This window comes from Malaclemys terrapin, chromosome 11 (genome assembly GCF_027887155.1).
Source record: "Malaclemys terrapin pileata isolate rMalTer1 chromosome 11, rMalTer1.hap1, whole genome shotgun sequence".
Taxonomy (NCBI): Eukaryota; Metazoa; Chordata; order Testudines; family Emydidae; genus Malaclemys; species Malaclemys terrapin.
Genome location: NC_071515.1, coordinates 80,252,577 through 80,276,338, shown reverse-complemented (window position 1 = coordinate 80,276,338; position 23,762 = coordinate 80,252,577). Strand labels below are relative to the sequence as shown.

General features: G+C 48.4%; 1 protein-coding gene across 1 annotated transcript in view; it reads right to left on the bottom strand.

The window, feature by feature from the left end:
- Positions 1 to 722: 722 nt before the first annotated feature.
- Positions 723 to 23,762, bottom strand: part of LOC128845636 (unconventional myosin-X-like) — a 253,086-nt gene continuing 230,046 nt past the window's right edge. Inside the window, exons 38-41 of the mRNA XM_054044498.1 lie at positions 19,623 to 19,746; positions 7,472 to 7,921; positions 5,611 to 5,802; positions 723 to 2,445 (exon numbers count right to left, since the gene is read on the bottom strand). Of these exons, the coding sequence (XP_053900473.1) occupies positions 2,332 to 2,445; positions 5,611 to 5,802; positions 7,472 to 7,921; positions 19,623 to 19,746 (880 nt within the window). The 3' untranslated portion in view covers positions 723 to 2,331. The remainder of the gene's footprint in view (positions 2,446 to 5,610; positions 5,803 to 7,471; positions 7,922 to 19,622; positions 19,747 to 23,762) is intronic.

Genomic DNA, 23,762 nt, shown 5'->3' with positions numbered 1-23,762 from the left:
GGCGGGGCTGGGTGCGGGGGCGGGGCCCCGGGGAGTGTCCTCCATTGGAGGCACAAAATATGGTAACCCTATGGGTGAGGGACCAGTGCCATGTGCAGCTGCTGGGCTCTTTGCTCCCTTCTCCCCCCACCTTGTGAAAACAGCAAGGGGAAGGGTGAGACTGCTGGCTTTTGGAAGACTGCACTTTGTGAAGGGGGGAGGGGACTGGAAGTCATCTGAAATCCCAACACTAGCCAAAAGAATACCCCAAAATACAAGTTGGTAATGCTGCATACTAAACGCTGGGGGAACCCGGCTGACGGAGCCCATATATACGATGAATTTGAGGGCTGTTGGGAGGTAATCCACCTCTCTGAATTTCTCCCCCCTTTCCTCCTTTGGTTATTTGTTCAGGAATGGTGATACAGAACCCCCAGTTGCAACAAATGTCTCAGGGGTGGGCTGGGCTCTCCCCCAGTAACCAAAGATGCAATCTCCATCCAATAGATCACCCTGTGCAGCACCAACACCAAGAGAGCCTGAAACATTTTCTATCCCATCCTGGGCCTCTCAACTTGTCACCAAAGCAAAATCTGCTACTCACATTGTTGCTAAGCAGCTGCTTTCCCCCGTCATGCTCAGAGATGTCTGCATATCAGCACTGGGTGACAGATCTCTGTATAAACAGGTACACATGAGCACACAACAGTTTGTGCACAACATCTGTGAAGGAAAACAGGCCATGCAAGCCAATAATTTATTAAACCTTCATTTTGTAAAGCCAGTTACAAATTAAAAAAAGAAAGCAGAAGGAAATCTGTAATAGAAATGAGCATGTCAGAACAAGAAGTGAGGGGTGTTAACATTCCCAACTGGGTTCAAGCTGCCTGCAGCTACCCCAAGAGCTAGACTATACCAGTAGGGCAGGAGAAATTAGAGCTATGGTTAAATATATTAAAAGACTCCATTCAGTGTATTTGACCAAAATATGCAAAGTGACCAGTGTTATTTTGTCTATCTCCTCTGCTTTCCTGACCGTTTGAAGTTGCCACCTGGTCATCTGTTTATTATGGAAGTGACAAAAAGGGGCTCTTGTAAGACTCATCAATAAGGCTTCTTAAGGCAAAATTCCAGTTTAAAAAAATGTAATGTCAACCCTGTACGTGCTTAGCCTAGTGACAGGTGTGTGCATGTTGCAGAATGGTTGGGGGATAGGGGGAGGAGAAATATGCCAACTATACTAGTCCTGTTTTCTGTGACAACAAATTGTTCTCTTTGGGTTTTGCTAAAAGCCCCATGGAGTGGAAGGAAGGAACTTTACTGGTAAAGGAGCCAGTTACAACTTAGCGGCATGTGAAGTTTCTTGCTGGAATGAGTGGTGGTCTTTCCTGTTAGACTAGAGTGGAAGGAAGGGTAGTTCATCTGCTTAGTAAGAGCCACCACTTTTTCTAAGGCGACTGTCCCCTCCCTCCAGGGCATCCTAAAAGCCTAAATGTAAATAAATCGTATGGCAGGACCCAAGTCACTACATTTAAAGTGATGAATTTGAACTCAAATTGGGGGTGGGGGCTGAAACAGCTGTTTCCTTGTAAATGCAACTAAATGGCATTCATGCCCCCAGGAATAGACAACCCTTCATTTTTCAACCAGGGCCTGTTTAGAATGTAGTTTGAGCTGAATCTGAGTAGAATCCATTTCAGACAGCCCACCCCTGTCCTTGAGAGAGAACCATGCAAACACATTCCTGTTCTCTGGCTGTGGCAACCAACTGTTTAGGCTCCTGAGGACCAAAATACTTTAGTCTAACCCAAGTTACTTGATGCAGCACAAGGTTAACTAGGCAAAATGTAAAATCCGGGAAAAAGGAATGCAACTTTAAGTTTGGCTGAAAAATAAATTAAAACAAATATTTTCTTAGCTCAATTCCCAGATCCCAGTTGCTCTTCGACAAACTGAAAGCTATTCAATTCTGCTCCTCTAGTGCAGAACTGTTCCTTTTGTATTTTTTTGACAGTGTGACAGACAAGTGTGAAAAAGGTAGAAGACGACAGATAAGAAGAAGCTTGTGGCTTTGTTTCTTTAAGACAGTGTCCCTCAAACAACCAAGATGAATACAAATCTCGGCTGTTCATGTTTAATATAACAGTTTTTGATGTTAACTAACATCTTTAGGATGAGGTGCAAATCCCTTGGTACTGTAAGTGGTGATGTGTGATTTCAGTTTGTTTCTACGTAGGAATCAGTCAAGTGAAGTTCTTAAAAAAAAATCTTTGCTACACGTCCTGCTGGCAAGTTGTAAACTCCCACCACATAACAAGTGCCTCTGGCTAATGGAATAAGGGTTCCTTCTCATCACCTAGTCCAGATGCTAGTGTGACTGTCCGTACTGGCAGCTGATTTGACACTGCAGCGTTTCTTCACAATCATGTTGATGTAGGCTTTCATGATCTTTATTATCTCTCCCACCTGGACAAAAAAGTGAAAGGATGGGTAGGCAGATTGAAAACATAGTAGTTAGGTTTAGGAGGCACTTTGCAGAAAGACACAGTCACTGCCCTGAAGTGCTGGCAATAGATATGGGATACCAAAAGTGACAGATTGTGAGGGCATGGGATGAGGAATAATGGTGGGTTACAGCTCTGTGATTATGCAGTGACTCAATTTAGAAATGGACACAGCTTGGTAGGTCTAATGATTTTTTATAAATTACATTAAAAAACAATGTTTAAAATATTAACATTTCCAAAGTCAGGAACTCAAAAGTATAGGAAATGAGGCCAAACTAAGGTTGCATGGGCAGGAACCTTAACCAAAACCAGGAAATGTAATAATACTTTACCCCTCCCTAACAAACTCCAGAATGATTAATTACATTACAGTAACTGTGGTTCTTTGAGATAAGCTGTCTACATGGATTCAACTTCTGTTCTTTCTGGGTGGACATGCACCCCATGAACTCAAAATCAGTCTCTTTTGGCCAGCAACATCCATTGGGGTCATGCTTGGGCCCCAGAGGACCTCATGCCCGAGGAATAAGGGCAGAGTGGCCAAACGGTCCCTCAGTTCCTTTGCCAATAAAAAATCCATACAGTATAGGAGGCCATAGTAACAGGGAAGGAGGGCAGGTCATGCAATCCATGAGGACAAAACAACTCGAAGAACCACATTTATTGTAAGTAACCATTCCATCGTCTTCGAGTAACTGTTCAGATGGATTCCACTTCAGAGGACTAGCCAGCAGTTACCTCAGAGTCAGGAGGTTGGTTCTAGGAGTCCTATTTAAACAAAGATTGCGGAACAATTCTACCAAGTGAGCATATGATCATTAAGCTTGAACTAGGGAATAGTGCTGGGTAATCCCCATGTAGCTGCCCTGCACATTTCTGAAATAGGGATACTTAGAGAAGCTGCCTATGCCCCAGTGGAAGGGGCTCTAATCTGCATGGGTGGATCTAGTTTAGCTATCTTTCACATGATTTAATACAGTTAGATACCCATTCAGAAAATCTCTAGGTTAAAAGAACCCTTAACATATCAAAGGGTCTGCAGTTTGACTTCCCCCTGGTTTGAGTGAGTCTTTTGACAAAGAAAATTGGAAGGCGAATATACTTTTAAATATTGGAAACAACCTTAGGCAGGAACTTGAGGTGAGGCTTAAAAGTCATCTTTATGGAGCACCATGTAAGATGGAGCAGCCATAGGGCCTGAATTTTCCTCTTCTATGTTCCTGTACAAGTCACTCTAGCAGAGGTTTTTCTGCTATGTATCAAGATGTTCTGGACTTCTTCTGAACAGCTTCTTTTGATGGTTGTTAACCAGCCAGCATCCAGGCTATCAGATGTAACAAGTCTGGATCTGTGTACAAGATCTACCTTGGGCAGAACAGATACTGACATTGTAGACTACGTTGACAGGTTCACCAAATCAGAGTACTAGAATCGCCTGGGCCATGTGGGGCCACCCAGATCATTAATGCTGAATCTTGTCTGTGTTTCCTCAGGACCCTTGATATTAATGGGATTGGCGAGTAGGTGTACATGAGCCCCAATATGTCCACGAAATGAGGAAGGTGTCTGTCGGTGAGCCTAGAACCCCCTTCTGGAGCAGAATGCAGGACATTTCTTATTCGGGACTGTGACGAAGTGGGGTTTTCCCCCTTGTTATGTTGTATGTGAGTCTTACTGTCTTGTATGAATATTGTGTGTACCTCAGTTTCCCATGTACTGCACCAATGCCAAGGTGGTGGGAATATGGGTGTGAGACATTTGCTGAGGCCTTTGGGGGTAGATGAGGCTGTCCAGCTGCTTGCAAGTAAGCAATGGATGGTGCCCTTCGTAACCTGAGAACCAGGAGGGGGATGCGACCAGGTGACACTTTGCCCGGGAAGCAGGACAAAGACCGGGAGGAGTTAAATATATAAAAAGGTGTTTTTAATTTGTAAGAGGGTCACACTCAGAGGCTTGCTATATGAAAGGGGTCACCAGTACAAAAGTTTGAGAAGCACTGGCATAAACTTTTAACAGTGAAGATAACCAACCACTGGAACAATATACCAAGGGTTCAGGTGGATTTGCCATCACTGGGAATTTTAAAGTCAAGACTGGATGTTTTTCCAAAAGATCTGCTCTAGTAATTTTTGTGTGGAAGTTCTATGCGCTGTGTTATACAGGAGGTCAAACTAGATGATCATACTGGTCCCTTCTGGCTTGAATCTATGAATCAGTAGACAATGCTGGCCAAAAAATCTGAACTTGAGTGCATGTGCACCCAGAAGGAACAGCAATGAATCCACATGGATCATGGCCTGAAGAATCTGAGATTTATACTTATCACAACTCCAATTTATACAGTCTCACAAATCTCACTGTGGTTTGTGCCAGCATCATTACTATTCAGATTCCTTGCAGGTGATCAGTATTATATCCCATTCAACATAAAAGTTAGAGGAATATGGTACTTTGATTTGCCTGAAAGAGTTTGGAAAGCAGAAATCCAAGAATTTTAAAAACATTAAACTTCTCTTCAGTTTCCCCAAAATGTATCTGTCTTCACACTCCACCTTGTGCTACAAACGGCTTACAGAGGTCTGACACACTGATTTCCCTGAGGGACCACTCAGGGCAGGGATTCAAGGGAGCAGAATTAAGGTCACATGATTCTGTTGGAAGGGAAGTGTCACCTTACTGCCGCATTTCTACAATTCATGTTCTATTGGTTACTACTGCACTAATGGTCTTGTAGAGGTGATGTATGGTCACCGTAACTCTGCATTATTTTCCCATGTGAGTTGTTTTAATTGGCTTTTCACATTCTGGAAGGGCATGAGAAGCATGGGGGACCAAGGAACACCCAAAACCATAAACTCCACATTAACAAAGTATTTTGCATGTTAAATGAGGTTCAGCATGTTTTTTTCTTTCTTCAGGAAATGTTGGGCAGTGACATGGTTGAAAGGAAATCAAGCCCTCCTCCTCTCCTGCCCAGTTTCTACAGGAGGAGTTTTTTAATAAGACAGGTCTCACTTGCAAAGTGCAAAGTTCAAATCTTTGTTTGGTTCTAGTAATTATTCAGAAATAATGGAACTCGGATAGTTACACTGTATGCACAGCAAGAACATCCTGTTACACATACCTGGGAGGTTTCAAAGAACATCTCTCGCTCATCCACTGTAATTTTGAAGGTATTGGGTTGCGGAGCTCCAAAGAAAACAATGTGCTCATACTGGAAAGTTTCCAGCGATTTAGGATCTCCCCGTTTGTATACAGACACATTCTCTGTACTGACTCCAAGCCAGAGATCATTCGGAAATCCACCCTCCTTACACTGTAGAGAACAAAAAACTCAGATTAACAGCAGTGCTCCAAATGGGAAATAAAACCTGGGGACACTCCTGCATTGCAGGTCTGAGGGCATGTCTACACTTTGAGCTGTGGGTGTAATTCCCAGTTTTTGGAGACATACCCATACTAGCTGTGATTGAGCTGGCAAGCTAAAAACAGCGGTGTAGGCCTGGCAGTGCTGGCAGAGGGAGGGGCTAGCCACCCCATGTACGTACCCAGCCGGGATGGTATGCATGTACAAAGGGCAGCTAGGGCCTCCACAGCAGCACTGCTATTTTTAGCACACTAGCTCAGAGCTAGTGTGGATATGTCTCCTTGAGCTGGGGCTTGCACCCCTAGCTCAAAGTGTAGACATATCCTGAGTCAAACCATTGAGCAGAGGGGTTTGGAATGAACAGTGCAGAATATGTCTGAGCAGTCCCTCTGTACTCACTCATCCTTCCTTCTAATTCTGTAACCCTCCGAGGTAGATATCTTACTTGTTTAAGAAAGACTTAAAATGCATTTTTTTTAATCAAACATAGTGCAGGGCCTGAGAGCTCTTGCTCCCTCTGGACACCACAGTACTCCTCCTCCATAGGGGAAATGGGACTTCCGCAGGAGAATCCTACAGCATCTCCTGCTGGGAAGGTTTAGGAGTGAGCCGTGAGGTCCCCCACTTCCAGTGCTCTCACCTATCTCGTTCAGTGCCTTCTGCTGCGAGAAACAGGGAATAATTTATTTTCACAGTTAGAAATCTTTAACAGCAGCAATTCCTGCTCAGAAAAGCTTGGAGTGGGCCAGCTGCAAGATCCTCACAGCCAAAGCTCCTACCCCAATTTTCAGGGCTTCACATGTATGTGACACTACACCGAAATGTTGCTCAAGATTCCCTGGTTTCTGTGGCACTGCTGTCCTAAAGTCTGTGGCAAAATGAAAATTCTGGAGCAGCTTAAAACAAATGTGTAAATATTCATAAGCAGTTATTTTACTGAAGTAAATATTATGCTGAGTAATCTAATGCACCATTGCCTGTATTATTTATTTAAAGGCCTTCTTTGGAGTGTCTCCCACTAGAAAGGATTGGGGCTTTTTTTCACAACAGGTGATGGAAAATCATCTCCCTCCCTGTTTTGTACCTTCCTTTCTCACACCAGCATCTTCACGGGCCAGGGAAGGTCCCAAGTTTTCTCTCTCTCTTTCAAAGTGGGAGTGGCTCTGATGGCAGAATCACACCAAGTGCAGTCAGGCCAGGGCTGGCGCTTCCATTTAGGCAACCTAGGCGGTCACCTAGGGCACCATGATTTTTGGGGGGGCGGCATTTTGCCGACCTCGGCGGCAATTCGGCGGCGGGGGGTCCTTCAATGCTCCAGGTCTTCGGCGGCAATTCTGCGGTGGGTCCTTCACTCGCTCCAGGACCCGCCGCCGAAGTGTCCCGAAGACCAGGAGCGCGGAAGGACCCCCCCACCGCTGAATTGCCGACGATGACCGGGAGTGCGGAAGGACCCCCGCCGAGGGCGCCAAAAACCCTGGCGCCGCTCCTGAGTCAGGCAGAATGGAGCATGTTAACAAGAGTTTCTCTATGCTGTCCAGTGTAAAATGCAACATTTTTCATCCCCAAGAATAACGCCTGCTTGGACAGTAGTTGTTATCTGAGTTTATATACCTCTCACCTCAACATCAAAGAGTGTTGAACCATAGCCTGGCCATTCCTTTACAATGGACATGTATTTCACCATAGCCTGGTGCTGAGACAGTCCCTGCAACTTGTTCCATTTCTGCACTACGCTGGCCCGAGCAGCTGAGAGCTCCTCCTTCACCCACATTTCCATCATCTGCTCTTCTTCCACCTTCTGCTTTTTTACTGAGCCAGTCTTGAAGCCACGTTTCAACGTTCCTTCCAGAAAGCTGGTCCGTCTCCTCTCCAGAGCATGACTGGTCGTGCCGCTACTCTTTGTTGACTGCAGGATTTTGGATTTTAGCCTGCTCACTGGGTAAATGCCATCAAGGGTCCAGGTGATTTTGGAATAGTCTCCATGAAGATACTGCAGCCTTAGGGCTGCCAGGTGCTGCAGTGTCTCCTCTGGGGCAGGAAAGTGCCCATCAATAAGACTTTCATGAGCCTGTAAATGTAAAAAACAAAACAAAAAAACCCCTCCCTAATTTATGCCTTATCTGTCTATTTATGGTGCTCAACCTTGTGATATCTGCCACAGCATCTAGCCAATCCCAGCACAGAAGTGCACAGAATCAGGATATCTGATTAGCAGTTATTGTAAGGAGGACAAATGAAATCAGAACAAATTAAAATAAATTAAAATAGAAAATGAAGGGTTAAAATCCATGAGCATTTTATATAACAACCTGGTATATGGATTGTGCCAGCTCTTTTTCAGACCCAAAGTGCAGAGTATGGTTAAGAGACCAGAGGCTTAGCTAATAGTGATTAGCTAAGAGAAAAGCAGAATAAACAAGATAACATTGCCTTTTCTAAGATATGCTTGGTCAGTAGAAATGCCAGATGTTGAAGCAATAACTGAATAATGATGTTTCATCCAATGTTTCAGATTGAACAAAGGATCCCTGTTCCTATTGTGTCAGTCTCTTCTGCAGGGAACGTTCAACCCACAGATCCAACCTTGAGTTTATGAAAAATTGGCACGTCAGTATAAAAATATGGCATCCTTCCACCTCTCTTCCAAGGCTAATGTCCTGCCTTAAGACATAGATTCATAGATTCATAGATAGATTCATAGATTCTAGGACTGGAAGGGACCTCGAGAGGTCATCGGGTCCAGTCCCCTGCCCCATGGCAGGACCAAATACTGTCCACACCATCCCTGATAGACATTTATCTAACCTACTCTTAAATATCTCCAGAGATGGAGATTCCACAACCTCCCTAGGCAATTTATTCCTGTGTTTAACCACCCTGACAGTTAGAAACTTTTTCCTAATATCCAACCTAGACCTCCCTTGCTGCAGTTTAAGCCCATTGCTCCTTGTTCTATCCTTAGAGGCTAAGGTGAACAAGTTTTCTCCCTCCTCCTTATGACACCCTTTTAGATACCTGAAAACTGCTATCATATCCCCATTCAGTCTTCTCTTGCCCAAACTAAACAAACCCAATTCTTTCAGCCTTCCTTCATAGGTCGTGTTCTCAAGACCTTTAATCATTCTTGTTGCTCTTCTCTGGATCCTTTCCAATATAAAGGAGACAATCTGTATTGTCATATACTCTCACTGTTTCTTTGCTTTAACCCCTAGGAATGTACCTGTTGGACAATCAAAGGAGTGGCTCCATTCCTATGGACTCCAAATCAGTATTCAACATATATATATATTATACTAATAACCTTTTATCAAAGTATTAATTAAATGTTAACCTGCTAACTTGAAACCATGAGTGGAGACATTATGTAATCTTTTAACCATTGGCTACTGTGCTATCTTGTCTTGCTACAAAACCTATCCCGGGGTGTGGAACTCCCTACCCTGTCACTTTCCCCTGCCCATGGAAAATCTATATATTCCATTGTAATCGATTGACAGTGTCTCTGAGCCTAATAAGCCAGGTGACACTCCCCCAACGCTGTGTGTAATAAACTCCTATGCTTGACCTCTACACAGGGTGGATTTATGTCCTTCAGAAAACATTATGCCTCCTTTGCTCTTTCAGCCATTTCCTGTTTATTTTGTTGGGAAATCCTGTTAAATGAAAGAGAGAAACAGGGAAGCTCAGAACCAGTGACTACTAGCTACTTGTACTTGGCATGGCAAACACATGGGTCACAAAATGAAGCAGTAGAAGAAAAAGAGATTTCTGAAAAGCAAGTTTTGGTGAATTCAGAAATACTGTGAGTAACACAGAAATATTAAAATCTACCAGTGGGAAGAAGGCTAGGAAGTCTTCAAACACACCATAAAGAATATCCCAAAAAACTGCTGTGAGGCAGGTGGGGATGCTACATACATAATAAGCAACAGAGGGTCCTGTGGCACCTTTAAGACTAACCGAAGTATTGGGAGCATAAGCTTTCGTGGGTAAGAACCTCACTTCTTCAGATGCAAGTCAGAAGTGAGGTTCTTACCCACGAAAGCTTATGCTCCCAATACTTCGGTTAGTCTTAAAGGTGCCACAGGACCCTCTGTTGCTTTTTACAGATTCAGACTAACATGGCTACCCCTCTGATACTACATACATAGTATAACCAACACTAACACACAAAAAGCGAAGATATGAAAGTTAAGCCACCCAACAAAACATACACTCTACTCCTCTACCATAGGCACACATCTTTACCACCACCATATCAAGCACTGCAAACGTAACTACCTGACCCTCACAAACTTCCCTTCTACACACACCAAACCACCTACTCCAAATATTGTGCATGCACGCATGCATCAAACTGCATAAAAATTACTTGGTGTTAAAATTTCATAGTAATGGACAACCCATTTTTAGAGAAAAACAGAAAGAGGCGGTTACTTATCTGTAGCTGAATGTTCTTTAAGATGTGTGGTCCCCATTTGTATTCCCAACGTGGGGTGTGCATGCACATCATGCACGAGAACCGGAAGATTTCAGTAGCAGTGTCCATTGACTTGTGCGTGCGTTGTGTGTTGCCTTGTGCTCCAAGTGAGGTTATAAGAGGTTGTGTGGGGTGATGCCCTCTTACCACTGATCAGCATGGTCCACAGCAGAGGGGACAGTGAGCGGGTATTGGAATACAAATAGGGACCATGCATTTCGAAGAACCTCCAGTTACAGGTAAGTAACCTCCTCTTCTTTGAGTGATGGTCCCTATATGTATTTCAAATGTGGGTGAGTATCAAGCAGTGATCAGATTGGAGGGGGGTGCGAGGATGCAAGAGATATCACCGTCTGCAGGATGGCACGGCCCACGTCCACACTTTCTGTCACTGTCTGGGCAATAGCATGATGGGTGGCAAAAGTATGCCTGGAGCGCCAGGTCGCTGCGCTGTATGTGTCATGCCAAGAGACGTCCGCCTGGAAGGTGGAAGTGGTCATGTGTGCCCGTGTTGAGTGGGTTGTAATCCAGCCACGCAGCAGAGTGTTAGACAGCACATAGGAGAGACCCACTTTGATATGCACTGTGAAAAGAGGGCTTGGCCCTGAGCCTCTCTGCAGTGGCCACAAAGAGGCGTAGAGAGACGCAAAAGGCACGGGTTCTGTTGAGGTAGAACACAAGTGCGTGGCGGACACCAACTGAGTGCAGGATTCTGTCCACCAGAGTGGCGTGCGGATTAGGATAGAAATCTGGGAGGTGGATGGACTGGTTGAGGTGAAACTCCAAGACCACTTTCAGAAGAAACTTAGGATGAAGGCATAAGGAAAACTTTTTCTGTATGAAAGACTGTATACTGGGGGGTCAGCCATTATGGAAGCCAATTTGATGACCTGCCTAGCAGAAGCAATGGCCACGAGAAAGATGACCTTCATGGATGGGTTGGAGAGGGAGCATGTGGCCAGGGGCTCGAAGGCGGAGGGTCTCATGAGGGCGGAGAGTACAAGATTGAGGTCCCAGGGGGGTGTAGGGTTAAGGATATGTGGGAAGATGTTCCTCAGCCCCTTCAGGAAGTGGGTGGTGTTAGAGTGGGTAAACACCGAGTGGCCATCCACTGGTGAGAGGAAAGTCGTAAGCGTCACCAAATGGACCTGGACTGAGGTGGGAGTGAGGCCTGAGGCCTTAAGTTCTAGGAGGAAGTCCAGGACAGTGGGGACAGAGACGGCACCAAGGGGGAAGTGCTGACGTCGTGCCCAGGCGGTGAAGCATTTCCATTTTGCTGCATAGCCCGCTTGTGTGGAGGCTTGTCTGCTGTGCGTAAGCATGTGCCGCAAAGTGTTGAACAGGTGTTGTCTATGTGCGAGCTCCTTCCAAAAACCAGGCCGTGAGGCGAAGCAGGCCTGGGCTGAGATGACAGACTCTGCCCCAATCCTGGGCAAGGAAGTCCGGCAGCACAGGGAGGTGGCTTGTTGGGCAGGTGGAGAGTCTGAATAGGTCTGGAAACCAAAACTGACACGGCCAGAACGAGGCTATTTGTAGGACTGTGGCCCAGTCACAGTGGATCTTGCACAGGACTTGGGGAAGGCAGGAAAAGCGTAACAGATACCACCCTGCCATGGAAGGGGGATAGCATCACCCTGGGAATCACAACCCCTTCTCCCCAAGGAGCAGTAGATCAGAAACTTACAGTTTTTACAAGTGGCCAAAAAGGTCCCAGCGAGGGGTACCCAAGCATGGCAGATGGAACAGAGAGTGGGGTCATGTAGCTCCTGTTTGTGTTTAAGGTACCAGGTTCAGCTGAGTGCATCTACCAGAGTGTTCTGCATACCCAGGAGGTCCACATGGGAGTGTGACAGTATACACTGGTTCCAGAGGAGGATGGACTCATCACAGAGCGACTGGAACATGGTGCCCCTTTGCCTGTTTATGTAGGCCACTGCAGTTGTATTATTGGAGAGGATTTGAGCATGGCAGCTAGGGGACCACCCGCAGCTCCAGGACATTGATGTACATGTAGGCCTCGCACTGAGTCCAAGCCCCTTGGGCAGCATGCCCGTCCAGGTGGACACCCCAACCAGCTAGGAAGGCATCTGTGGTGAAGAAGATGGTTCGGACAGGGGACATGAAGGTGGGTGCCTATCAGCACTGTGGAGTCATAAAATATCAGGGTTGGAAGGGACCTCAGGAGCAGTGTCAGCTCCAGGCACCAGCCCACCAAGCATGTGCTTGGGGAGGCACCTGGAGGGGGGCGGCGCGGCGCTCCAGCCCTAGAGCGGGGCCGCGACTGGGCTCGCCGCCCTCCCCCCGGGGCTCTGGCCGCCGGGGAGAGTGGGGCCCTGGCCGGGCTTGCCGCCCTCCCCTGCCGCACTCCCCGGCGGGGAGGGGGGGGCGGCGGGAAGCTTTTTTGCCTGGGGCGGCAAAAAAGCCAGAGCCGGCCCTGCTCAGGAGGTCATTTAGTCCAACCCCCTGCTCAAAGCAGGACCAAACACCAACTAAATCATCCCAGCCAGGGTTTTGTCAAGCTTGACCTTAAAAACCTCTAAGAAAGGAGATTCCACCACCTCCCTAGGTAACCCATTCCAGTGCTTCACCACCCTCCTAGTGAAAAAGTTTTTCCTAAACTTCCCCCACTGCAACTTAAGACCATTCCTCCTTGCTCTATCATGTGCTACCACTGAGAACAGTCTAGACCCATCCTCTTTGAAACCCCCTTTCAGGTAGTTGAAAGCAGCTATCAAATTCCGCCTCATTCTTCTCTTCTGCAGACTAAACAATCCCAGTTCCCTCAGCCTCTCCTCATAAGTCATGTGCTCCAGCCCCCTAATCATTTTTGTTGCCCTCTGCTGGACTCTTTCCAATTTTTCCACCTGAGGGAGGCCCAGACCGATCGTGGGACAATCAATTTGGCGTCCAGGTGGTCGAAATGGGGTCTGCAGACCGATAGGAGCCACAGTTGTAGATAGCACGTGTAGATGAGCATGTGGTGTCACATGGGTGCAAGCTGCCATGTGACTGAGGAGGCAGGGACAGCAGTGCAATGTGGTGCATGGGTTGCGGAGAAAGGCCTGAGCCACCACAGAATCCAGGCGGGCACCGATGAAGTGGACCATCTGTGTCGGGATGAGCACAGATTTCTCCTAATTGATACAGATGCCAAGAGTGGTGAGGAGAGAGTGAAGAGTGCAGACAGCCGATGTAGCCTCAGTGAGGGATGGCACAACCAGAAGTCATTCGTCTAGGCAGGGGAACACAGAGTACCTCAGTTGTCTCAGCTGAACTGCCACGATCACAAAACTTTCATCAAGACCCTTGGAGCCGTCGGGATGCAGGAGGGGAGAACTCTGAACTGGTAGTGGTTGCTGCCCACACGAAAGCAAAGACCTTGCAGTGAGCCGGATGGATGTCGATGTGAAAATACACATCCATGTCAAAAGCTGCAAACCATGTTCCCTGGAGGAGGGAGATGATGATCAATGTGAGCATCACCATATGGAACTCGGTGTTCCCAATTAAGGGTTGAGTAGGTGGAGACTGAGTATAAGGCGGAGTCCTCCTCCCTTTTTTGGAATGAGAAAGTACGGGGAGTAGAAGCCCTTGCTGACAGTGAGGCTGAGCACTGGTTCGATTGTGTCCTTTGGGGGGGGGGTGTCAGCCTCATGTTGCAGGAGGTTGCAATGAGAGGGACTCCTGGTAGGCATCCAGGGGGAGCCCCGGTGCGAAGGGAAGGCAAGGAATTTGATAGAGTAACCATGTCATACACTCTCTAGTACCCAATGGTCTATGGTGATCTTGCCCCAGTTGTGGGCAAACAGGACAAGATAGCCCCCAAAGGTGATTGGGGGAGCCAGGGGTGGTGACAGGGGGGCTCATAGCTCTTGACACACACGTCAGAATGGGGATCTGGTTGATGCCGTGGTAAGATGGAGAAGATGGTGGTGGCTGATGGTCATGGATGCTATGAACGAGGGTGCTGTCACCCGGGTTCCTGGTACTGGGGATAGGCGGCCTGGTATGATGCATAGGAGCATGCTCGGAAGGGTGGTTGCTGCTGTTTCCGACGGGGTGCTGGGATGTTGATTCCGAGAGACTGAAGTGTTGCTCTCGAGTCTTTCAGGGAGTGGAGGGACTCATCAGTCTTTGCCGAGAATAGCTTGTCCTCATCAAAGAGGAGGTCCTGCATGGTAGTCTGGACTTCCCTCGGGAAGCCAGAGGACTGCAGCCAGGACTTCCATTGCATAAAGACAGTTGTGGCAAGGGAACGGAAGGTTGTATCTGCCATACCTATTGCAGCTTGGAGGCTCACCTTGGCAGTCAGGCAACCTTCCTCCACAAGGTCCTGGAAGAGCTGTTTGTCCTGCAGCAAGTCCTCCAGGAACTCTGCGAGCTTGGCATAGTTATTGACATCATACTTCGCTAGTAGAGACTGGTAATTGGAGATGCAGTGCTGTGGGCGGTGGAGAAGTTTACCATATGGCCCAGGAGGTCAAGGCGTTTCGCACTCTACTGGGGGCGAAGGTGATAGAAGCATGTGAATGCTGCTTTGCCTGTTTGGTCACTGCGTGCACCACCACCAAAGGGGGAGGGGAGAGAAAGTCAGCCCCCTTGGATGGGACAAAGTACCGTCATTCTGCTCTCTTGGGTGGGGGGTACATGAGGCTGGCATGTGCCAAACTGTCCATGCAGGCTGGAGGATAGCATCATTAATGGCCAGTGTGATGGTCCCCTGGGCTAGAGAATGTCCAACAGTTGGTGGTGTTGGTCCTGGACCTCCTCCAAGGGCATCCCCAAGTCAATAGCAACCTGCTGCAGCTCAGGCGGCAGGCGGGGGTAGCCAGGGGGTAATGCAGGGGGCGGGGGGGGGGCTTGGGGCTGTGTGGGGGGTAGCTCAGGGTGCAGGGAAGGGATACCTAGGCGCTGTATGCAGTGAGGGGTGTAGCTCAGGGTGCAGTCAGGTGGTAGCTAGGGGTTGTGTGTGGGCAGGAGTGCAGGGAGGGGGTAGCTAGGGGCTGTGAGGGGTATAGCTCAGGGTGCAGGGAGGGGGTAGCTAGGGGTTGTGTGGGGGCAGGGGGTAGCTCAGGGTGCAGGGAGGGGGTAGCTAGGGGCTGTGAGGGGTGTAGTTCAGGGTGCAGGGAGGGGGTAGCTAGGGGTTGTGTGCGGGCAGGGGGTAGCTCAGGGTTCAGGGAGGGGGTAGCTAAGGGCTGTGTGCAGGCAGGGGGTAGCTTAGGGTGCAGGGAGGGTGTAACTAGGGGCTGTGGGGGGAGAGAGGATAGCTCAGGGTGTAGGCAGGGGTACCTAGGGGCTTGTGCAGTGAGGGGGTGGAGCTCAGGGTGCAGGCAGGGGGGTAGCTAGGGGCTGTGTGCGGGCTGGGGGCAGCTCAGGGGGCAGGGAGAGGGGTAGCTAGGGGATAAGTGTGGGCAGGGGGTAACTCAGGGTGCAGGGAAGGGATAGCTAGGGGCTGTGTGGGCGGGGGGTAGCTCAGGGTATAGAGAGGGGGGCTTGGGGCTGTGTGCAGGCAGGGGGTAGCTAAGGGCTGTGTGGAGGCAGGAGGTAGTGCAGGAGGCAGGTGTGGGTAGCCAGGGGTGTAGCGTAGGGTGCAGGCAGGGGGGCTTGGGGCTCTGTAGGGGTAGAGGGGTAGCTCAGGGTACATGGAAGCGATAGCTAGGTGCTGTATGTGGTGAGGGGTGTAGCTCACGGTGCAGGGAGTGGGTAGCTAAGGGCTGTGTGTGGGCAGGGTGTAGCTAGGGCAAGGAACTGGTGACTCCTTTCACAGAGCAAGCCTCTGAGTGCGACTCCCCTTATACATTAAAAACACTTTTTTATATATTTAACACCATTACAAATGCTGGATGCAAAGTGGGGTTTGAGGTGGAGGCTGACAGCTCTCGACCCCCCCCCCCCCATGTAATAACTCATGACCCCCTGAGAGGTCCTGACCCCCAGTTTGAGAACCCCTTAGCTAGGGGCTGTGTGCGCACAGTGGAGGTAGCTCAGGGCAAAGGCAGGGGTAGCTAGGGGCTGTGTGCAGGCAGGGGGCAGCTCAGGGTGCAGAGAGGAGGTAGCTAGGGGCTGTGTGCGGACTACAGCCTGGAGATTGGGTACCATATCAACTATTAACTGGGAGGCTCACCCCAGTCTGGAACCCAGCCGGTTCTGGCCAGTGGGAGGACAAAAGGCTGAGGAGAGGATGTCCGTGACCTGACCAGCCGGTTCTGGAAAGTGGAACCAAAGGATGGAAGAGAGAGGGCCAAGGTGGCCTGTTTACGTGGGACTGAAGACAAAGGATGGAGGGGCTGTTGGGGAAGGTGATAGCTGATGATTGGCTGGAAGGAGGGGGCTGCTGGACTGGGGACAAAGAGTAGTCTAAGCCCATCAGGACAGGGACAGACCCAGATGGACGGTGCTGAGACTTTCTAGACCCAAGGACCTTGAGAACTTCTTGTGCTGGGTTCAGATGTTCAATAAATTCTTCTGTTTTAAGCTGGTTGAGAGTCACTGCAGTCTAGAGATCGGGCTGGCATTGCTCACTTTGGGTGTAGAGGCCCCGGGGGTCCAGAGTGAGTGGATTCCCTGAGGGGCTCCACGGTAGAGACAGGCATGCTGGAGGCTCAGAGGTGCAGTCCCAGGAGGCAGCACGGCCAAAAGGCCTAGTCCTGGAGAGAGAGTGCAACTCTCACAGAGCGCTATCACACTGAAGGGGATTACTCACAGGGGCTATATGGAGCCGAGAGAGCACTGGGCCTGTGAGTCTGTGACTACAACGGACAAGAGTGTTCTTGTAGTCAGACTACGAGCACAGACGAACAAGGATTCCGATTCCAACCATGTGGCAGTAAGAGGGAACTGAAGGAGTGTCGCCCGCAGGGCCTCTTATACCCTCGCCTGGAGCACGAGACAATGCACGACCCACTTGCGAATCAATAGACACTGCTACTGAAAACTTCTGGCTCTAGTTCATGGCGCACATGCACACCCTGCATTTTGGAATACATATAGGGACTGTCACTCGAAGAAGAATCTATGGCTCATTTTAGGATGTGGCATTAAAAAGTTATCACATTACATACAGACAGACAGAGAAATGTCATCAACTTGAGTGTGTGGCCTGGCAAGCTTGGCCAATTATCTTATGCTTCCCTGTCTTCATTCAAAGATGTCAGTCTGTGGGAGCTGCTGTCTGGGTGATGCACAAATGCTCCACACCATTCCGTCATTTTGGGTCAATCAGCCAGTTTTTAAATCTACAGGACAGTGTTTTATCTAAGGCATTTCTATTATTTTTTCAAATTAAGATTCTTTGAGATACTATCAATTGGTTTCTGAAATCTACAGCTGCATGACACTGAACACTGTCTACTGCACGACACAGCTCAAGATAAGGGTGTGCATATAAAGGATGTCTTTGTACCCCCAATCAGTGGGGCTGTTTCACACTGGGCTGGTCCCTGGTGTAACTTAGAGCAGCCTGAAGAATGCCCTACTCTGCACCAGCTTTCAACAGCCCATTATGGCAGTTGAGTATCAGCAGGGAAGGGCCATCCAAACTATACTTCATTTTCCACATGCTGGTGGCAGGGAGAGGTGACTTGGGAGCCATTATAGCAACTCACACTACCTTATTCTATTCCAGTTTGTGTACTACCCTCATCACCATAGTATCTGACCACCTTCCAAAAGTGCATTATATGTGACTAAAATCTGTCGTGTGTTTTCTTTCTGTCATCCACTCCCTAGGAGGTGAAATGATTTGTTTTGGTAGGGTTTATACCAGGGGTCTCTAAGTCCCAGCCCGCGGGCCATGTGTGGCCTGAGAACCTCCCCAATGTGGCTCACAGGGCTCCAGAAATTTTGGGGCAGGGTCTCTTCCTTGTCCCCACCTGCCGTCCCGGGCGCTCTCTCCCCCAGGCGATTTAAAATGGCTCGGGGCCCCGCCCACCACCAGCAGTGCAGTGGAGCTGAGTGGCTTCCTGCGTGCTCGCTTCATGTGGCTGCCGGCCCCTCCTTGCAGCCCTGGGGCGGGGCGGTGCTGAGACCTCCGCGCACTGCCCCCGCCCCAAGTGCTCCTGTGGCCAATGGGAAGCTGCGGAAGCGGTGCCTGGAGGCAGCAGTGCATGTAGGCCCCCCAGCCCACCCCATCTTGGAGCCCCAGGTAAGTGCCGCACCCCCTCCCCACACCCTCCAGCCGCCAAACTCCCTCCCAGAGCCTGCACCCCCTCCCCCTTCCCACACACCCCCTCCCACCCCCTGCCCCAGCCCAGAACCTGCACCCAGCACACAAACTCCATCCTAGAGCCTGCACTCCAGACCCCCTCCCCCACTCAACCTCCCTCCCAGAGCTCAACCTCTCATCCTTTCTACACCCATACTCCCTCCCAGAGCCTGCACCCTGCACCCCAATCCCCTACCCCAGACCTCCTCTCCCACCCAAACTCCCTCCCAGAGCCTTAGGTAGGTGGGGGGCGGAGTTTGGGGGGGTGGAGTTTGGGGGGGCAGGTTCTGGGAGGCATGAGTGACATTATTGGCCCACTGCGAGGATTTGAGGACTGGCACTGGCCCTAAGGTAAACTGAGTTTGAGACCCCTGGTTTATACAAACTGCTGTGCATTTTATTAGTGATAATAATTAGTGATAATAAGGTCATGGTACATATGGCCCTTGGAGCATCAGTCGGTGTGATCCGCTACACTGTGGAGATCATCCCCTGGCTGGCTCAGTATCCACAAGTAACAAAATCTAGCCCATGATCTAGTAGTGTATGCCTTTGTCTATTCACTTTTTTATTATATTTTTATAAAAAAAGGAATCAAATGTGTCCAGCCACATTTAATTTTTGCAATCCCCGGTTGTGCTTTTGGCTTGCAGTTCTGTTGTCCTCATCAAATTTATTTCATTATTTTGCTAGAGAGAGAAGTTTGACTTACACGACAAGAATCTGACTGAGGACAGGAATTGCTGGCATCATTCTCCTTTCTTTTCTTCCTACCTCTTTTCTCCTCTTTACTTCCTAGTACTACTATTCTGTTCCAGAAAAGCTGTTCTGTACCTCTATACAGTGCAGCCCAGCCAATGAACTAAGGCAGCAGGCTCCCTTCCTAACTTCTATCCCTAGCTACACAATCACGAAAGGAAACTTCTTCTTCTCCCAACAATGTGACCCAATTGCTTGCCAGAAAGGCATGAACTCTCCTCTCCCCAGCCTTGCCCACACTTGACATGAATATAAACTCCCCTCTTCTCTACTTATAGCTACCTGCCCATACATCCTTAGAAATCTCCTCCCCCTTACACATCTTACCTGCTCAAACATGAAGGCAAATTCCACTCCCTCTCTGGGAACATTCTCAATATCCAAGAAGCAATAGAGTTTAAAATACAGCTGCCACTGTCCTTCCTCCTCCTCTTCCTCGGAGCCAGCCAGTCTGTAAAGCAGATGAGAGAAGGAAAAAAAACTGGTGAGCATTCTGATAATGAGTCATCCTCAATCCCACTGTATAATGCAAGGCTATGGCCAGGAGAGAACAAACAACTTCTTGATTTGCCAGGACAGTCCATGAGTGTAATGGACCTTCCTGTAGCTGCCTCCTCATGCGGGATATTGACTCAGAAACCTGTGAGGATATGAAGTGCACTAGAACTTAACCGTGTTCTTAGAATGACGATTCCAGGTAAAGAAGCAAGGTGGAGCCATGCCATGTCACAGAATATTCCTAATTTTTAATTTTTTTGTTTCTTTAAGATAATTTTGTGCTAGTGAGGTGCTTGTTTGATAGCCCTGGTGACTAAAGTCCTATTTGTATCTGCAAAACAGATATAGAACAGACAATGGTAATGTCAGCTTCCTCCACATCACCCTCTGCCTGTATGCCTTACTCCTGTCCTGGAGGGACCACCACAGGGGGTAAGTGTCCACTCAAGTTTTTAACCTCTCTTCTGAGATGGATAACAAGGAAACAATTATTAGTTCTGGGTGTGATGTGGACATTCGTCCACCATACACTGGACTGAGCACCATAAATCACTACTGACCTATACCAGGTTGAAGCCAACAACCATTCGATCAAATAATAGTTTATGGGGAAGTGCGCTTGCACATGCTGCTTTTGGGTGCAATTACCACAGGCACCTCTTGTGCAAATGGTCAGGTGTCTAAATAGCTATTTATAACTGCAAATACCTGATTAGCAGGGATCGTAGTAATGCTTAGTACTTATGTACAGTATCACTTTTCAGGTTCAGCGAGTCTCACCAATATTATCCACCCACATTACACATAAAAGTTAACCCGTCCCAGTAATTCTGTCGCCCACTTCTTATAGATAAAAGAAAAAGCTATCATGCAGAAACACCTCCTTCTGGGAGTCTGTGATGTTCTGTGCCTTGTGGGAACAGCCTACGCCCCCATGTTCATCCTTATAATATGATTGTGTGGCATCTGCTAGAGCAGGCCTGTTCCTCTGGGTTTAGCCACACAGCAGCCAAGCTGAGAGGTGAAAAGAGAGAAGGTTCAGGTGCAGGAATTGACCATTGTCCGGGCGGCTCAGCAGTGGCCACGGTGCAGCCATAGCCAGGTCTATAAGTGTGTCGAACCACTGCTTGTGAGGCCATGCCAGGGCGATCATAATGACTCGCGCTTTGTCCCTTTTGATTCTTGACAGGACCCTGCTGATCAGCAGAATCAGCAGGAACATGTACATCAAGTCCCCCGCCCACGACAGGAGAAAGGCATCGGAGAGGGCGCCCATGTCGAGGCCTTGGAGAGAGCAGAACTGATGACACTGCCTATTCTGTCTGGCGGCGAACAGATCCACTCGGGGAGCCCCCCACTTCTGGAAGACCATCCGGGCAACCTCTGGGTGGAGTGACCACCTGTGGTGAGAGAAAAAGGACCTGCTGAGATGATCCGCCAGCGTGTTCCGGATGCCTGGGAGATGCAAAGCCTCCAGGTGAATTGCGTGCTGGATGCAAAAGTCCCACAGACAAAGTGCTTCCTGACAGGAGGGACGACGATGAGCGAGCACCCCCGCCTGTTGACATAGATCATCAAGGCCATGTTGTCCATCAGCACCTGCACTACTTGACTGGACAATTGTGGCAGAAAGACTTGGCAGGCTAGGCGGATGGCCCTGAGCTCCCTGACCTTTACATGTCCTCCGGAGACCATGTCCCTTGGGTTTGCAGCGTACCAAGATGTACTCCCCAACTAAGGTTGGAGGCATCCGATATCAGGGAGACACATGGGTCAGGGATTCTGGAAAGGAACTCCTTCCAGCACCACCCTTGGGTTGGTCCACCTCTGCAGAGAGGTAAGTACCTTCGGTGGGATTGTGATGACAATGTCCAGATGATCCCTGGATGGGGAATAGACTGTGGTTAGCCACAGTTGAAGCAGCTGCAGCCTGAGCCTCGCATGGCAGATGACATGGCACTAGCATTGCTAGAGTTGGCACCGTGGCGCTGGCGGCCTTGGTCTGCAGGAACAGTTGTCGCTGCCGTCTCCTTAGGAGGTACCAATGGTGCCATGGTGGAGGCAGGCAACTTAGAGCTATTAGCCTCAGCACTGGAGTGGTGGGTGCCGGCGGTGGCCGCCCTGCAGATGGTGCCGGAGGTGCCGTCAGCACCGAGGAGAGCAATCTCATCAGCGACTGTTTTTTGCTGGTCTGCTCTCTTTGGGATGAGGAAGATGGCCATTTTTTCACTGGTCCTTTAGATTTTGGGGACCTTGATGGTGAGGGAACCAGTGACCGCGCCGGGAAGGGGGTTCTTGTCCTGGGTCAGAGGCTGGTCTCAAGGACTTCTCCATTAATATGAGTTTAAGCCTCAGGTCCCTGTCTTCAGTTTGCTGCAAAGGGCGCATTTCTGGGGAACATGGGATTCACCCAGACAGTGAACACATTGAGTGTGTCCATCTGACACTGGCATCACTTCTCTGCACATAGTGCATTGCTTAAAGCCTGGTGAACCTGGCATTATCACAAACTAGAATTAACTATACTATGGGGTAAAATAAGAATTTTTTTTTTCAAAATGGGGAAGTAAGCTAATAAACAAAACCTAACTACTAGAAAGCTACTAAAACTCACTAACTAAGTAGCATATCTGAATTAAACTACAGGTTTTCATTGGGACTGCGGAGCTCCGTCTCAGGCTGGGGATGGCAGAGAATGAACTAAGGAATCCACGCGCATGATACTTCAACTGCCAACGGTGCACGAGGCACGCACTGCGCATGTGAGACCTGTACGGGCACTGCTGTAAAATTCTCTGAGTGAAGGCGCAGGGACACACCAACACCTGGAGTGGAGCACCCACAGGGACATCTCCCGAAGAAGAAGAATTTGTTCCAGTACCTTTCCAGGTATCAAAATTAGGCTGACTGGTCTATAATTCCCCAAGTCCTCTTCCTTTCCCTTTTTAAAGGTAGGTACTATGTTTGCTCTTCTCCAATCTTCTGGGACCTCACCCATCCACCACGAATTCTCAAAGATAATTGTTAACAGTTCCAAGATTGTTTCAGCTAGTTCCTTCAGTACCCTAGGATGAATTTCATCAGGCCCTGATGACTTGAATACATTCAACTTATTGAAATATTCTTTAACCTGTTCCTTTCCTATTTTGTCTTGCATTTCTTTCCCCCTTGTTGTTAATATTAATTGTGTGGAATATCTGGTCACCATTAACCTTTCTAATGATGAATGAAGCAAAAAAAGCATTGAACACCTCCGCTTTTCTTGATGTCATCAGTTATTAACTCTCCTTCCCTGCTAAGTAGAGGACCTACATTTTCCTTCATCTTTCTTGTGCATATCCTTTCTAATTTTGTCTCTACATACTGCTGCTACTCTTTGTACTCCTCCGTAGTAATAAATTCATGTTTCCACTTTCTGTAGAATTCCTTTTTTATTTTCAGGTCATTAACGAGCTCCTGATGGTGCCATATTGGCCTCTTCTTATTCTGCCTATATTTCCTTCGGACTGGGCTAGTTTGGACTTGTGACTTTCATATTGTCTTCTGGAGAAACTGCCAGCTCTCCTGAACTCCTTATTCCATTAGATTTTCTTCCCATGGGGCCTTACCTACCAATTTTCTGAGTTTGTTAAAGTGCATTGTCCTCAATCTGCTGCTCTCACTCCTTCCTTTCCTTATAATCATGAAATCTCTCATTTCATGGTCACTTTCACTCAAATGGCCTTCCACCTTCAGATTCGCTACCAATTCCTCCCTATTGGTCAGAATCAAGTCTAAAATGGCTGTCTCCCTGGTTACTTTCTCCACTTTCTGGAACAAAAATTTGCTCCCAATACATTCTAAGAACTTACTGGACATCTTGTGTTTTGCCATGTGACTTTTCAACAGATATCTGGATAGTTAAAGTCTCCCATTACTCCCAGGTCCTGTGTTTTGGATATTTCTGTTATTTGTTCTAGAAATACCTTA